The sequence below is a fragment of the Hoplias malabaricus genome, chromosome 4, assembly GCF_029633855.1.
Source record: "Hoplias malabaricus isolate fHopMal1 chromosome 4, fHopMal1.hap1, whole genome shotgun sequence".
NCBI lineage: Eukaryota > Metazoa > Chordata > Actinopteri > Characiformes > Erythrinidae > Hoplias > Hoplias malabaricus.
Genome location: NC_089803.1, coordinates 25,827,486 through 25,844,220, shown reverse-complemented (window position 1 = coordinate 25,844,220; position 16,735 = coordinate 25,827,486). Strand labels below are relative to the sequence as shown.

Here is a 16,735-nt window from a genome sequence, read left to right as displayed (position 1 = left end):
AGTGTGTTTTTTGGGGCAGTGTTTCGGTCTGGACCCAGCTGGTAACCAGGATACTTTTCAGATCAGATCACCATGTTCCACCTGCATTTGGAGCATACTCTGCTCAATTACCAGTGAACAAAACACTGTGAAACTCAATCGGAGTGAGGCGCATGGTTATTTTCCTACTCAAATAGTTTCCTCCTTCTTATACTGTCTGCTTGGCCTCCAGGCAAATTAGCACCCTTTCAGTTTTCACTGGGAAGCTTGCATTTGGTATGAGAGACCAGATCATGATCTTATCGACACTAGGTGGCAACGTTTGGCTTTTCTGATTCTGACAGAACGCTGGACTCTAGGACCTTACTGTTATGGATTCTTTGTGGCTAAGGGTACAGTAAGCTTGAGCCTTTAGCAGTGAGGGGGAAGGTGTGGAGCATTTTCCCCCGTGTCCAAATCCAGCCAACAGCAGGAAAAATCCCCCACCATTCCACTTCACAGTCGGCTTCCTGTCGAATTCTGGATCTCAACGCTCTGAAATACTAGTTGCTGAATCAGGAGATTCTCTCAAAGTGGAAATCCTGCTATCTGTGAAGAATTTTATTATTGTAAAACATTTGGTTAATAACTCTTCTGAGATTCCCCCTGCCCACAGTTGTCACACAATTCAAGTTTTGAAATTTCCATGCACTGCTTAACCATTAGGCTTGTTTTCTTTCGTTGTAAAAGGTAGGAAAAGATTTTTATTTTTATTATACTTGATGTCATATGATAAGAAGACATTGGCCTTTTTAAATTGTGACAAAAGCATAAAGTTGATCACCCCCACCTCTGGTTCTGACAAATCCCTGACAAACATAAATTTTGGATGCTGATTTTGAAAAATGTAACGGGACAATTTTTAAACAAGATTTTGTAATTTGTCTTTAATGATACAGAGTTTCATAAGAGCCGGAATATGGAAGAGGGAGACATGAATAATGAAGGGGAAAGAAGGGTCTCTGGCATCCTGTATGAAGACAGCTCTCTCTCACAGCTCCCCAGTGGACAGCCACATTGAGACAGCTTCTGTAGGATCCAACAGACGTAGGGAAGGATATGATACTTAACCTCCCCACCCCTCTTTAGATGACTTGTGCTAGTCACTTCTATCATTTCCTGTAGGTCACTCTCATTTAGATATCATTGTAAACACTTACAGTCATAAAACCCTTTGATTACGCTTGACCTTTTCCCACCCAAGAGCTACTTTGATCAGTCTTTCAGCATGGAGGCACCACCCAGCTATATTTTGGTATCATTTTCAAAATAAATTCCTGAGATACTGGCAATGCTGTTCCTGTTATGGTGCCAATCCCTTCATTTTCCTGCTGGTTGCCTATTTGTTCACCGTGCGTGATTTGCCTTTGTGCGTTTCTAATGCCGGAGATGGAGGGGAGGGGTCCAGACGTCATGATTGCTGGTGGAATTTCAACACTGTTGAGTTTATCTTTGGACGCTGTTGACAGGGTCCAATATCCTGGTGACCCAAAAAATAACTAAGACTCAGACAGGCCTCAACAAGTGGATGGACGGATCATGCTGTTGTCAGGCAGAGCCCTGTGGAATGAGTGACTCAATGGCCTAAAAAAAAAAATGACACGACTGATTTCTGATATAGCACTGAAAGTAGCCATTGCCACCCCTCCCTCAGACTGGCTCCTTGGCTTGGCTGTATTTATTTAACAAGCTGGACTCCATGCCAGATGATTGTCTAGAACAACACAGAGGGAAAAACGGTCTCTCAATTGCAGTGGAAACACGCTTCTGTTTTGCAGTAATGGGTGAAATGTCTGGCTTATGGTTGTCCTCAGTGAGGAAACATAATACATTTTGTTTCATTTTTCCCTAGCACCACTTTTCCCTGGCATTGAGGTTTCATTAGAGTGGTTACGGGAACGAAGACTCAAAAGCTTTCTCCCCTGCTTGGCTCTCGTGGGGCAGCTGTGTCTTGGCATAGGGAATGCCATGCATGAATCATGTTCTCAACTGCTGTGGGCAGTTGGTTTTGACAGCTGGGTCACACGACTCGTGTTCAGAGGAAGTGTGTTTTGCACAAATGCTGGCCCACTGCTGTGGGACAGGGAAGGCGTCAGGGTCGGCAGGCGGACAGGCAGATTGGCGTAGGCCCAGATAGACCTTATGATGGGCCAGATCCTCTTGTCTTTCCAGAGCTCTGTACAGTAGTGCCATTGGGTCCATGCTGTTTTTCACACTGGGGGAAAGAAATTTGTCACACTTAGACAAAACCATGCCCTGTGTATGAGACAACATTTGGCCATGCTTGCCTGTCATAACAATTTCATCCTTACGAATTCCTTTTTTTGTTTATGATTTGTTGTTGGCTCTTAGTAGTAAAAAATTCGGGAGTAACTTCAGAGTTCTTTGGAGGACAGTTTTGTCAAGTCTCACTCAGAGAAAGAGTTTCCAAAAGAGAGTCAGTATTGTCAGAATCATTTAGTCAAAGACTAAGGTTTAATTTCTGTTCAGAATATCAGCTGTTAGTGTTTTGTGCGCTGTATGTCCATAGGCATTGTTCCAAACACATCTGAAGTCATACATCAGCAAACCCAGCCCATGCTATTTTGTCGATCACGGTGGTTGAAGAGTTGCACCAAATTTGCAAGTTTGGGATGGAGACGAAGTCATGAGCTAGGTCAGAGCAGCTTGCTCTTGACTTAGGGTTAACTTTGGGAATTTATTTATTTTATTTTATTTTATCTGTTTATCTCAACCTGCTTTTTCTGCATTTGACAGACTACATTTCTTTTTTCCATTGCACATGCTTGCCTTTTTTTTTTTTTTAAACCACTAGCCTGACATTTGCATTACCCCTGAAAACCTATAAATTACTCCCTAATCAGCCATATCTCAGACACCACTCACTATCTTCTGCCATACCACTACTTTCTCCCCCTGCCTGATTAAGGCTAATTTCTGGTATGGTGTGCGTCAAGAGCCAGAGATATGAGGCATCTAAAGGCAGCCAAATAGCTGTGGTTCGTATGTATCAGTTGACAGGCTAGGCTCTGGACCCAGAGGAAGTAACAGTGTGGCCCACCCAGTGAGGCTGGCAGAAAGAGCTGTTTACAAGCATCTCCCTGCATTTCCTACTCTCTTGTCTGGTAATGAACTTGTTAATAGACTTCCAACATTACGCAAACAGATCCTGACAAAATGTACACACTGGCAAATTCACTCCAAAATGTTTGATTTATGAGTTTATCCTTCACTTCATGATCCAAAATATTGTTGTTGAAAGGGACCAGAAGAGAAGTAAAGAACAGCCTCACTGAAATCTTAATGGTGCTCTTCCAGGTCTTAAACTCTAGTAGACATTTTTTTGGATATTCTCTAGGAAGGAGTTTGATTGATCTTTAATGATGTTTTACTTTTTGCCCTTTTTGTTTAAACAGTAAAGCTTTCAGTATAACCCCAGCACCTGTAAATAATATAAAACTCATCCTACTTACCTATAAACAATGCCTGTGAAGATGATCAACTCTGTATAGCTTTACTGATAGATCAGAAACATTTGAAAATGCATGTTGTGCTATTAACAGACTGAAATGTTTTGTGTTGAATAAAACAAATTGTAAATCTCTGGACATTTTCTCATTCATATGAGATGTTGCCATTTTACCTGTAGGGAAAGTAAATGAACTGCTCATATGACTGAAGAATCTTGGAGATGGAGGTGAGTGAGCTTATGAAAACTCCATCTAATGCCTATTCTTTTAGATCAGCACAAGATATGACAGCTGTTCCTGTTTAACTGATCATGGATGTAATTTTGAAACACAAGTTAACCAAGGGTGCAAGGTTGCAGTAGTGTCTGGCTGCAGACCTCCAGCAACAGGCCCCTATTTTGATTTTCAAACAGGAGGACCCTGTGATGTCATCTGGGGCCTCTCACAACAGGTGGAGATTTACTTTAAAGATCCTTGGCACAGGTGTTGTGTTTGCTGTTAGCTTTTCCCTAGCTATGGCTAGAATAGTGTAAAACTAATATCTCTATTAATAATATGTCTGTTAACCTACTTTCTCCATTTTGGATGCAGTTTCAAACTTGTTTATGTTTAAATAAACTGTTTAAATAAACTGACACATATAGATGGATTAAAGTTCAAGGCAGTGATTTTTGTTTTGACTTTATATAGATTGGCCATAGTAAATATACAGTATTGAATAACCTCACTCCCACACAACCCACTACGTGAAGGAAAACACCATTTCAACTTGCACTAACTTTTAGATTTCAAATAAACAAGTACTGCAGTCAATAAAAAATATCAATTTGTCACATACAGCCCGTAAAATTAACTAACCATATGGGTCAATAAACCGGGATATTCTGGAGCAGCCAAACATAAGCACAAGGTCACCATGTCCAAAGCCTAGCATTGGTTAGAGGGGTATAGAGTCCCGCCCCCAGCTTTAGGTTGTGGAGTAGTAGAACTGCGTTCTCTGGAGAGATGGAAATCCTTCCAGTAACTTATGAATGTGCTGGTGTGGAGTTTGTGATCCAGAACTAATAAGGACTTCAACTCACCAATGTTGTCATGGCTAAATTCAGGTGAATCCTCACAGCAGTGCTCCAGCTTTTTTAAACTTAAAATTTGCGTGCTTTTCAAAATTATTCTAAGCAAGCTTGGAGGAGGTGCACACAGCAGCTCTCTGCTCTTGTATCAGAAGTTGAAGGAAGGTGTGGTTCTGTAATAAATAGAGATTTAGGTCTGTTTAATTGTGTTCCTTCAGCTGTGCGTTCTCTTCTATTTTGTCTTCATGTGTACAGAATTCTCACTTTGTTGCTTTTGCCTCTGGATTTAGTCCTTGTGGGCTCAGGAGTATTTTATGGGGTTGGTCTTTGCTTGTTTTTCTCGTTTCCGCTTTGCCCTTTTTGTAATAATGTCCAAACTACTCATGTCTGTCTCTGTCCTTTATATACGTCCAGTAAGCAGCTGAAACTGAGCTGTCTTTACACGGATTTCTGAACATTTGGGGATTGTGTTCCCGCCCTGGGAAAAAATCGAGGGAATGCTGTCTCCCCTGTTTCTTACAGACGTAATCAACTATGCTGTATGTGCAGCACATTTTGTTTTAAATACAAAGGTATTTCATTGCGGCATAATTATGAAAACTGTAAAACATTCTCCGTTTTGAATAAACTCCTTAATTAAATAGTACAAGTACAAAGAGGAGTACCACCACTTGCTGTACCACAGTTTAAGAACCACTGATCTAGATGGATATACTTGTAGATTTAGTTTTTGTTATTCTGTCTGTGTATGTGAATTAATTAGCGATAGTTTAACACAGAAAACACATATACATGTACCAAGGCACTTTAAACATGAACTAGCCCATTTTGTGAGAGGCCCCTGATTATGTCACAGGGTCCGTCCTGCAAGAGGTGCAAGACAGGGGCCTGGTGTGAGAGGTCTGTAGTGATTACACAATCATTGTATAGCTTTAAGTACATAAAACAAAACTGATACTCCTGTTTACTGTATAACATGCATATTTGGAAAGTATTTGTTTTAGTTATTTCAAGAACATAACGAATATTAACTTTAAAATCAAAAGTTAATGTATTATATACATATACTGTGGATCAAATAAAAATGTATATTGTGATTTAAATTCAGTACAATTTAACGTAAGCTTTGTAGTGATCTTAATCTGAAAAGCATATGTTAGTTTTGTAGTATTCTATATATCTTTTTTCTACTTGCATTCATTTTGAATACAGTTCTTGAATAATAATGTAATTGGTATCAGTATTGGCAGATAATTTCTTCAGACATGTTTAAATTTGAACTGTATTTAAATATATTATTGTACTTAAAGAGCAGAATAGTTTAGGTGAACACAGGGCTACTGTGCCATAGTATCTTTTTATTATTTATTTACTTTGTAAAATAATTTCTGTGTTTCTAATTGGTTAAGTTGTCAGTTTTCTACATTTTTAAAAACTGCATTGGCATCGGTGTGTATGAACATGAAAAGTATTGGATATCAGTATCTGCCCAAAGTTCTCATATCAGTGTACCCCTGCTTCTAAAATCTAAATTTAAATGCCAGCTCTACATTCCATTCAGTTTTTGAAGAGTATCATCTCAACAAGATTTCACAGTATTGATTTCATGTACATTCCTGTCCTGCAGGACACACATTTGTCCAAACAACATTCTTTGCTACTCAATAACATTCAAGCCTTTGTTCTTCTGATGCTGTTTTTTTGCTGTTTTTTCTCTTTTTTCAGCATCTGTCATACACTACCCTGATTCCTGATCTGCTTACTATTATACTCCTGCAAGGGATATGACATTCCCCTTTATAATACAAACCGGATTCCAAAAAAGTTGGGACACTAAACTAATTGTGAATAAAAACTGAATGCAATGATATGGAGGTGCCAACATCTAGTATTTTATTCAGAATAGAACACAAATCACAGATAAAAGTTTAAACTGAGAGAATGTATCATTTTAAGGGAAAAATGTTGTTTCAAAATTTCATGGCGTCAACAAATCCCCAAAAGGCCATTTTTTTACCACTGTGTGGCATCCCCCCTTCTTTTTACAACACTCAACAGATGTCTCGGGACAGAGGAGACCAGTTTCTCAAGTTTAGAAATAGGAATACTCTCCCATTCATGTCTAATACAGGCCTCTAACTGTTCAGTCGTCTTGGGCCTTCTTTGTCGCACCTTCCTCTTTATGATGCGCCAAATGTTCTCTATAGGTGAAAGATCTGGACTGCAGGCTAGCCATTTCAGTACCCGGACCCTTCCCCTACGTAGCCGTGATTGCTGCAGAATGTGGTCTGGCATTATCTTGTTGAAAAATGCAGGATCTTCCCTGAAAGAGATGACGTGTAGATGGGAGCATATGTTGTTCTAGAACCTGAACATAGTTCTCTGCATTAATGGTGCCTTTCCAGACATGCAAGCTGCCCATGCCACAAGCACTCATGCAACCCCATACCATCAGTGATGCAGGCTTCTGAACGGAGCGTTGATAACAACTTGGGTTATCCTTGTCCTCTCTGGTCCGGATGACATGGCGTCCCAGTGTTCCATAAAGAACTTCAAATTGTGACTCATCTGACCACAGAACAGTCTTCCATTTTGCCACACTCCATTTTAAAAGACCCCTGGCCCAGTGCAAATGTTTGAGCTTGTGGAGCTTGCTTAGAAATGGCTTCCTCTTTGCACTGTAGAGTTTCAGCTGGCAACGGCGGCTGGCACGGTGGATTGTGTTCACTGACAACGCTTTCTGGAAGTATTCCTGAGCCCATTCTGTTATTACCTTGACAGTGGCATTCCTGTTTGAGGTGCAGTGACGGTTAAGGGCCCGGAGATCACAAGCATCCAGTAGAGTTTTACGACCTTGACCCTTACGCACAGCAATTGTTCCAGATTCTCTGAATCTTTTAATGATGTTATGCACGGTTGATGATGATAACTTAGAAGTCTTTGCTATTTTACGCTGGTTAACACTATTCTGGTATTGCTGCACTATCTTTCTGCGCAACAATGGTGGAATTGGTGATCCTCTTACCATCTTGGCTTCAGAGAGACACTGACACTCTGAGGAGCTATTTTTATACCCAATCATGTTGTCAATTGACCTAATTAGTGTCAATTGGTCTTCCAGCTCTTCGTTTTTATGCTCAGTTTCCTTTTTTCAGCCACTTATTGCTACTTGTTCCAACTTTTTTGGAATCCAGTTTGTATCACTAAAGGTGAAATTGTAATGTTGGTTTAAACATTGTAAATGTCTTTGTGTGTAACAAACAGGGAAATAATAGGCATAAACATTGAAAAAGTAGATTTTTGAGATTTATGAAATGTTTTCTCATTCTTTTAATAGGTCCATAGGCATAGGTTATTGTGGGATTTCAGCTGAGCAAAAGTTCAGGGTCTCCATACTTTTAATAATACACACATTTTCAATGGGTGACCAATTTATCATCTGGACTCTTTTACTATTTACTTATACTGGACTCTTTTAACCATGCTGTTGTGATCCTTGAAGAATGTGGATTGTCATAGTGAAATAAGCAAGGCATTCCCAGGAAAAGAAGTCTGGGTGGCAGCAGTTTGCTCCAAAACCTGCACATATCCTTCAGCATTAACAGTGCCTTCTAAGAAGTCACCCATACCATGTGAACTAATGCACCCTCATACCATCATGGATACTGGCTTTTGATCTGTGCTCTTATAACAACATCCATGAATTCCAAAATTCAAGTTTTAAATTTTTTGACCACAGGATACTTTTTCACTTCATCTCAGTCCATCTTAAATTAGATTGGGCCTAAGGTGGCAGTGTTTCCGGTTTCTTTTGGGTGTTTGTGTTTTAAACAGCATTTGTTGATGCAGTAACAAACTGTGTTCATAGAGAATGGTTTTGGGAGTGTTTCTAAGACCATGTAGTAATTTCACCTTACAGCCTGAAAATTTTAGTCTTGTCCCTTTTTAAAATTTATTTTTGAATCAATATCACTAAAACATTATTCTTGAATTTTTGCAATGTTTGCGCTCCAATCTTTTACGAAATGATGAATGCTGGTCCGTTTTTATATATATATATATATATATATATATATATATATATATATATATATATATATATATATATATATATATAAATAATATAATTTGTGCATCACCTTGAGAAATGTATTGAGTCTGCAATTAAGCCTCGTGCTACTCCTGCTTATATTGTGCAATACACTTGATGCTTCATAGATTGTGCAGTGTATACATTTCAGATGGTGGTATTAATGTTTTACTCTAGTGGTAAATCAGACTACGGAAGTGTGCTCCACACCCCCAGACAAGAGTTTGTACACTTTGCACGCAAATATAGATTCAACCCATCAGCTGTTGCCAACAATAACAGAATAGTGAATTGTTTAATGTTTTAATGTGTGAATGTTTGATGATCTGAATATGGTGTGGTTTCTTTCTCTCTGTCCCTGTGAGTATTCTTCCAGTGTTTATGCTTTGTGTCCAAACGTCTGAACCCAGCTTCAGATTGTCATGCATAAAGGGTCCCCCCTGTCAGCCTCAGCTTAAATGTGTTTTTCTGCAGCAGAGTTTACTACAGGTGAAAGGAAAAAGGCATTTTTGGCATCACTTTTGGTACTCTGTTACCAGGGCCCTGTTTTTAATAGGTTTGGTTCTTGTACTTTCACTTGGCTGAACTCTGTGTTTATAGTGTGGGTTTTTGCATTCCGAGATGGTTGAGTTTGAACACCACTACCAAGCTTTGTAGGCTAGTCTGTTGATATTAGGAACTCCCCGCTTCCCCCTCCCTTTAAGGGAGGGAAAAAAAAGGCCTACTTCAATGTAGTACTAAAAGACAGACCCAAATAAGAGCACAGCCTGTAAGAAATGCTGGAACTCAAAATGCATTTGTCCAGAACAGCACTGCTTCTCATTAGCCATGGCTTACAGCAATCCCCTTGTTTCCTCTTGCTGCTGCCCAACTTTGTTTTATCACTGGAACAACATTGGTGAGCCCCGATACTGGGGACCAGCAGCACCACCAGCACCACCAGCGTGTAGCCGCAGTGTTTAAAGGGACCAGTCCACTTCTAATGACTTGTCTTTGTCCCACTTTTTTTTTTACTATAAACTTCTCATTGTCCTCCTTAGTGGCACCAAGTCCTTGAAACCCGGTGATCTGTGCATTTTTTGGGTGTTAGTTAGAGAAAGACCAACATTCTGGAAAGAGGTCATAATGTTCTCTTTCTCTCATGTCTAACTAGTGAAAAACCAGCATATATGAAAGATTTATTTATTTTTCTTGTCACTTGTTAGTTAATTGATAGGCTCTCCCTGTTCTGCTTTTTCCAAATCTCATTCCATTGCAGTGATTGAGAATGTAAATGTAGTAGCCAAAATTCACATACATTTTTCCTGCTTTGTACAATAATGCAGATGTATCCTTGCCCATTGATTAGATTTGTTGGTGTTACTGCAGCATGTGTATTCACATTAAACAGTATATACCACCAATGCTCATAACAGTGTCTAAAGACTTATTACTTGACTTGGAGGGAATTTTATAGTGTACCCAAGCACATTTAACCAGTTCTATTTTAGAATAAATATATAAAAAGTGTTTCAGAAATATTACAGAGTGAAATACATGTAGTGAATATGTCAGCATTAACTTTCCCAAAAATAAAGCCTAATAAAGTTCAGTACTATGTATAGGGACTAGGACACTGTTCCAAATTTGAATTTCTATTTGATGCTCTTAGCTTTCTGCTAATTGATACACACAGGTCTCCAAGGAGCACTTCCCAGCACAGACTAATAAACAATTATTCAGTTAATGGGATGACAGTAGAAATAGTTAATAGCTACAGGTTTTTTTAGTAGAGTAATTATTAATTACCAGTTGTGTTTTGATAAAAACACAAACATCATCTTCATGAATGGTCAAAAGAAACCATGTTTTTAAGGAAACTCAAAGTTCCAGTAGGGCTCTAAGTTTATGACTCTATTTACATATATTAGCTGGTTTTGGAAACTTGAAGATTAAGATTAAACATGATCTCAGCCGTTCGATTACGGGATGCCAGCACATGTCCCCAGTGTAGGGGGCAAGGGAATGTAATGTCAATGTGTGTATTTCAATGTTGTGGCTCTAAGAGTGAATGCTGTGAATGAATGTTCTCTTTGAGAGATAATAATGAAGAATGGTCTGAACTGAACTATTAGTGCCTTAACTTCAGCACCATTCCTTGAAATGTAACATTTTGAGTAGAACTGATAATGAATGTCATGTGCTGTCTAATGAATAATGCCTAATTCTTTGGTAAGATAGACCACAACTGCACTGCCCTAAGGATATCATGCTCAGCCTTTGCTGCAGTATGGATTCAGTTCTGCAGATCAGCTCTGCAAAATACAAATGAGAGCTTTAGCTTGAAGTTAACACGAAGAAGAGCAGTAATTTTGTGTTGGTTCAGGGACTTAGTCAAGCTTCTTCATGCACACAATCTGAACTGTGTTTATTATATTAAGAAAACTATCACATGCTATCTTTGATGGTTCTGTTTACCAACTGGCACAAGTTTATTTCTATATACCAGGCTGCTGACTAGGCCTAACCAGACCCCTTTTAGATTAGACTGCATTCTCCCTGAAACCTTGTTGTTTTCATTTGTAAACCATGTTTCACAATCAAACAGGATGAAAAACGGGACTCTTGGGGTGAAAGTATCATGTGGTGAGCTATTGTTAAAGCAAAGAGAAATTGGAATTTAGATCAGGGGATAGAGGCTTCTGATCAGATGAGCCCATGTTAAACAGTACACTCATGTTGGTTATCTTTCCTTAAACTTAAAGGAATTCCTGCTTTCCCTACAGGGCCAGCAGCATACCTTCCAGTTTCCAGATATCTTCCCCGAAAAGGAAAAAAAGCACGAAGAAGGCTCTGTGGAGGAGATGCAGGAGAAATTCATGGAAGATGAGCGACAGAGGCAGAAACCAGATCCCAGAAGAGGGGGGGTCACTGAATGGTTTGGGCTTTAAAGACACAACCCCTCTTAACTCATGGCAGAAGAGATGAGAACTGTGTGTGGGATGTTTCTGTTGTACCGCTAGGTCATTTGCAGGAATATAATCAGAACCTGATCCATTTGAAGGAGGCACCTCTGGTTCCTGGACATGTCCTGTGCAGCCTTACAGCGTGTCCCATAATCACCCTCCACAGGTTCAACTCTTTCAGTGTTGTCTGTTTGTTTGTTTGAGTTTTGTTTCCTATATTTATATAACAGAGCTGAGGTTAACATCCAGTAACATGCACAATGAATTTAAACTTCCTTTTGAATTAAATCTCATATAACAACCATCATCTGTGAAATGTACAAATTCGTACGACAAAAGAAAATTCAACCGAATTAATCCTGAACGATTGCTTAAGTTTATTTTACATTAAAACATCTGGAAACACTGACAAGTTCTCGGTATCTACTTGTTTTGCAACATATTTTTTAAAAATTCTGCATAATTACATAATTAATATCTAAACATTCAGAGTGTTTATGTGAAATGCTCCGTTCCAGAGAAACGTAATGAGTCAAATTCCGGTTTGTTGACAGTGGTGGTGATGGGAACAAGACCTCTGAAGCATGTAATGACACTAAAAGCTCCCACAGAAAGTTATAACCTTCAGTGTCAGAAATAAATATCTTGTATAGGTACGATGTCATTCAATACAGGCAGTGTGTACTTTGAAGGCACATTACATTTTCTTTTATTTCATAACAGAACTGTTTTAAAAAATGGGGTTCAATTCAAAACAAATCAATTTTAATTTCAAAATCAAACAAATGGTACAATCATGTTCCCAAACTCAAGGTACTAATACATAACGTTGTGGCTCCTGCCAAAGTGACAGCTGATCTGAGTGTGTGAATGATTATGAATACACTGAGTGATGCCTGAGACAATGTTTTTTGTATAATTTGGACAAAATACTTTTTCAAATGCATTTTAATAAGGTGAAACAACAGACTAACACTTTTTATGGGTTTTTAAGGTTGTTCATTCAGGGACTCATGGACATGTGGAGTCAAGGTGAACTAGGATACTGTGATACTGTGCTCACAGTCAGTGGTTTGTGCGTGGTGGAACGATGGATGACGGTGTTTCAGGATGCTTTCGTGTCTGTTTCCCTCTGGTTCTCTCCTTCCAGTTAGCCTGTTAGAGTCAGATCTGCTTGAGTCACCGCATTCTGAAAATAATTACATACGCTTTTCTCTGCGCTCAACGCAACTAATTCCATCTCTTTACTCTTTTCCGAGAAAATGAAAACACACTGATGGAAGATTGTCTGCTGGACTCTGCTGCATTCCACACCAGACCAGCTGCTCACACTCTACTGTTACCAGCTGCAGGCTACTCGCCATCATTAACTACAATGAAGTAGAAATGGACTCTGATTAGAAACTCAGATTAATGTTTCCAGCATCTCTAATATTATTATTGGTATATTGCCATTGCACCAATTACTTCAGTCATTCTTACATCAGTACTATATTAGTACACAGAATAATGACAGACTTGAGGTTTGATAATGGATATTTCTGTGTCTTCGTGTGTCTTGGTTCCTTCCTAAAGCCTCAAGGGAGTTTTTCGTTGCCACTGTCACCATTGACTTTGTGGGGACTTTGCCACAGCATCAGTTGTAAAAAGCACCTGACAAATACATTTTATTTGATTTGATACAGATTTTATAGCTTCTTTAGAATTGTCAACATTTAATTTAAAAACATGTTTTGTTTCTATTGAAATATGCAGTACATTTCAGTACAAATACATTTCCCCATTGCTTTAGGTTTCTGACTCTTCCTCAGGTATGCTGTTTTCTTGGGTCTAAATGTACGTTCGTCATGGATGGTGATTTATTAAAGCAAGTATAAGGGGTTTCTACAGTATTTTTGTGTGCACTGCCCTGGATGGGTCCTCACTCAGCTCTGTCAAGCACAGCCTCTACTGTAGCTGTTCTTTGCCTCATAACGTTGCATAATCTCTTGCCAGTTCTCATACCAGAGAGGCTGACCTCACCCGGCCAACCCACTGATCGCCAAGGAGAATGTCAATATTGATAGCGTTTGTCCATTGTTATGTGCTCAGAAAGGAGTACCCCCTGCATTGCTATAAAGCAATTTGATTTAAGGCTAAAAAACAAAATAAATGCTTGTAAGACAGCAGCTGGACAACAGAAAGAACTCCAGATTCCTGCCCAGTGTCCTCACTGCCTGAAGAAACCCCACGTGAACGTTGGGAAATCTTGCTCAGCAGTTGCCAAGCCCCCCACAACAACAAATACTCCCCCCTCTCATCTCTTGCCCATACCTATAAAACCCTGGGAGAACAGAGCAGTTCTCACAGTGCTGATGATGCACCTGGCATAGTTGTGTCTTTTGTTCCTTTACCAGTTTGGGACAGTTCTGAAATCAATTGAAAGACTGTGCACACATCTTTGCAAAGTGTGGCACAGGTGCAGGACACAAAAAAAAGAAATAAGAATAGAGTCAGTGTATGGTTACACCACAGCTCATTTATAGCAGTGTGCAGGCAGTTCTGGACTCAGTTAAATGCTAATGGCAAATTACATTGACCTGCTTTATTCCTCTCAGGGATTAAAACGAAAATCCATTTTAGGACAATGTTAATTTAAACATATTAATAAAACTGATAAAAATGTTAATTTAATGCCAGCAAAAGTATGCACCAAATGTGGAAATTAACAGTTTTCTTTTTCTTACAATTAAAGAGCAAACTACCCTTTCTATTGTGTGAATATTTCATTAGGAATGGCCCAAAAGAAATGCTCCTAGGGGAAATGGAATGTTATCCTTATGTTAAATGTAATAACAAGGTTTATTCCTTCCCCTAGAAAAATTTTTATACTTGATATTCATATGTCAAGTATATGGTGTCTGTGTAATGGGTCTAACATTGGTGTATTTTATGAAATAGATCATTTAAATAAGAGTTCCTTAATTATGCTGCTTTACCACACATGATTTCCCTGATTGAGGGAGAGGGTAAATAAAGCTGAAGCTGTGTTTCTCTCCACATCGTCCTTCTCACAGCAACTGGTACATTTATATCTCACTCTTCTGCTTTATTTACGTTCGCTGCACTTCTGTGTTCAGAGCTGGGTCATTTTAGCTTGTGTCTCTTTTCCTCCATCTAGGAATGCATCTCTCTCTCTCTCTCTCTCTCTCTCTCTCTCTGGGTGTGTCTCATCCCCTCTATCTCTGCTTTTTGTGTGTGTCTGTCTTAGGAAATGTACAGTACATGTGGTTTTACTGTCAAGCTGTGAAAAGCTAATGGAAGGGGGTTAAATATTTTAAATAGACTTTCAAATCCCTCTGCCTTCTCATTCAGGCTTATGTTAGAATTGCAAGCATGACCCTTTTTTTTTTCTTTTTTTTTTTTTTAAATCTAAGTTTGGAACTGACATGACATCACTGGCTCAGTTTAGAAAGTGAGGCACAAGAGAGCTGGAGCATGCTCTGCAGTCACTATGGCAGAGAGCAGCACAAGCTCAGCGTCATTCCTTCTCCATCTGTATCACACTGTTAAATTTATAATGACCAGAGGTGGCAAACATGCCCAGAAATTTTCAGAAACCTTTTTGTTTCAACTGCTCTGAAACCTCTGAGACTGGTTTGAGAAGACAGGGGAAGCCTAACAGTTGGAATGAAATCCTGGTGAGGATTTATTCGTTGCTCCGTCTGCCAATGTTCTGTCCCTGTAGTGTGCTATATGTCCAAAGGTTTGTGGAAAACCTGTTACTTCAAAGTGTACACATTGCTCGAAAAAGGCATTCAAGAGTTTGTTTAACCTCCACAGAAATGCATTGTGGAGAAAACTGACGTCTGCTTGATCAGTGCCAAGTGTCATCTAGAGGGGTAAAAATACAAGCTCCAAGCCTTACAGCACCCCTGAAGAGTAGGGCTGTGGTGCAGTTTCTCCAGAGTTATGGAACCTTATCCAATTACATTGGGACGTGTTGAAGTGGTGTATGTGATCCAGAACTTTAATACAACATCAGCACTTGATCTTACAAATACTCTTGGATATTGATGAATGCAATCTAATCCTCACAGCAATATTAAGAAATCTAGTGCAAAGCCTTCTCATGTGAGAACTCCCTAACGCCCTTCAACTCAAAAGTCATGTTGGCCTGTTGGATGAGAAGGTGTTCTTTGGCCCTATAGTAAACATGGAAATAGTTATCTCGTGTACCGCCTTTTAAATCTGTTACAGCCTCAGAACCCCTCTGTGTCATCTGACCATGCACAGCTGAGATGACCTATTGCATGTTCCTCTGTGGTTTGCGCTTCTTTTTTTTCTTTCTTTCTTTCTTTTTTTTAAAAGCAGTGAATTTACAAGAGCTATCAAGTAAGATAAACTAACCTTTTCAACAATATGAATATATTGTGGTTTCTGTCGCTCTAATAAAAATGGTTCAGCAAACATCTTGTGTGGTCTGGTATTTCCAACTGTAATGGGGCTATTTCCCCCTTGATAATAACAGCTGTTGTCATTCTTGACTCATGGATGGTGGCTGTTTTTGCAGTGATGCTATGAGGGAGAGGGTGGTAGAGAGTTCTTCGAGAGACCAAAGAGGTCCTTTAAATAAACAGCATCTTTACTGAAGTTTAAACCAAGCGCCACTTCTATTCGTCTGTGGGGGCGGAGGAGAAAAAAAAAAAAAAAGAAAGAGATAGATCCGAAGGCCTTGGGGATACGGAGCTGCTCCCGTTTGCCTTCAGGGTCTGCCGATGCTTGGTACTCGTAATGGGATGTAGACAAAGATGGACGGTGGCACAATAAATACTTTCTCCTATAAATAGTGGCAAAGGCAGCTTTGAGAAAGCCTTGCATTTACTACGCATTTCACTCTCTTCTAATGTTCACTAAGACAACTGGAGCAGCCCCTTAGCAGGCGGGTGTGTTGGACAGGAGCCATATACATTCTTGACTCCCCTAGGTTGCTGTTGGTTCATCTGAGCTCAGCCAATGCACTCTGTCACCCCGCAGTCTTCTTTCTCGGCTCGGGACACAAGCAGCGGAGTTTCTGGCCCAGCGGGACACTGCATCTGAGTGCCCGTGCTCACAGCTGTATTTGACCACACTCTCTCTCCTCCTGCTATACATTATTCCTCA

The 16,735-nt window shown here is 39.5% G+C and overlaps 1 protein-coding gene across 1 annotated transcript in view; it reads left to right on the top strand.

Moving 5' to 3' along the window:
- mrpl23 (mitochondrial ribosomal protein L23) overlaps window positions 1-16,026 on the top strand; it is a 33,022-nt gene extending 16,996 nt beyond the window's left edge. The window contains exon 5 of the mRNA XM_066668188.1: window positions 11,414-16,026. Coding sequence (XP_066524285.1) covers window positions 11,414-11,578 — 165 coding nt within the window. The 3' untranslated portion in view covers window positions 11,579-16,026. The remainder of the gene's footprint in view (window positions 1-11,413) is intronic.
- Window positions 16,027-16,735: the final 709 nt, after the last annotated feature.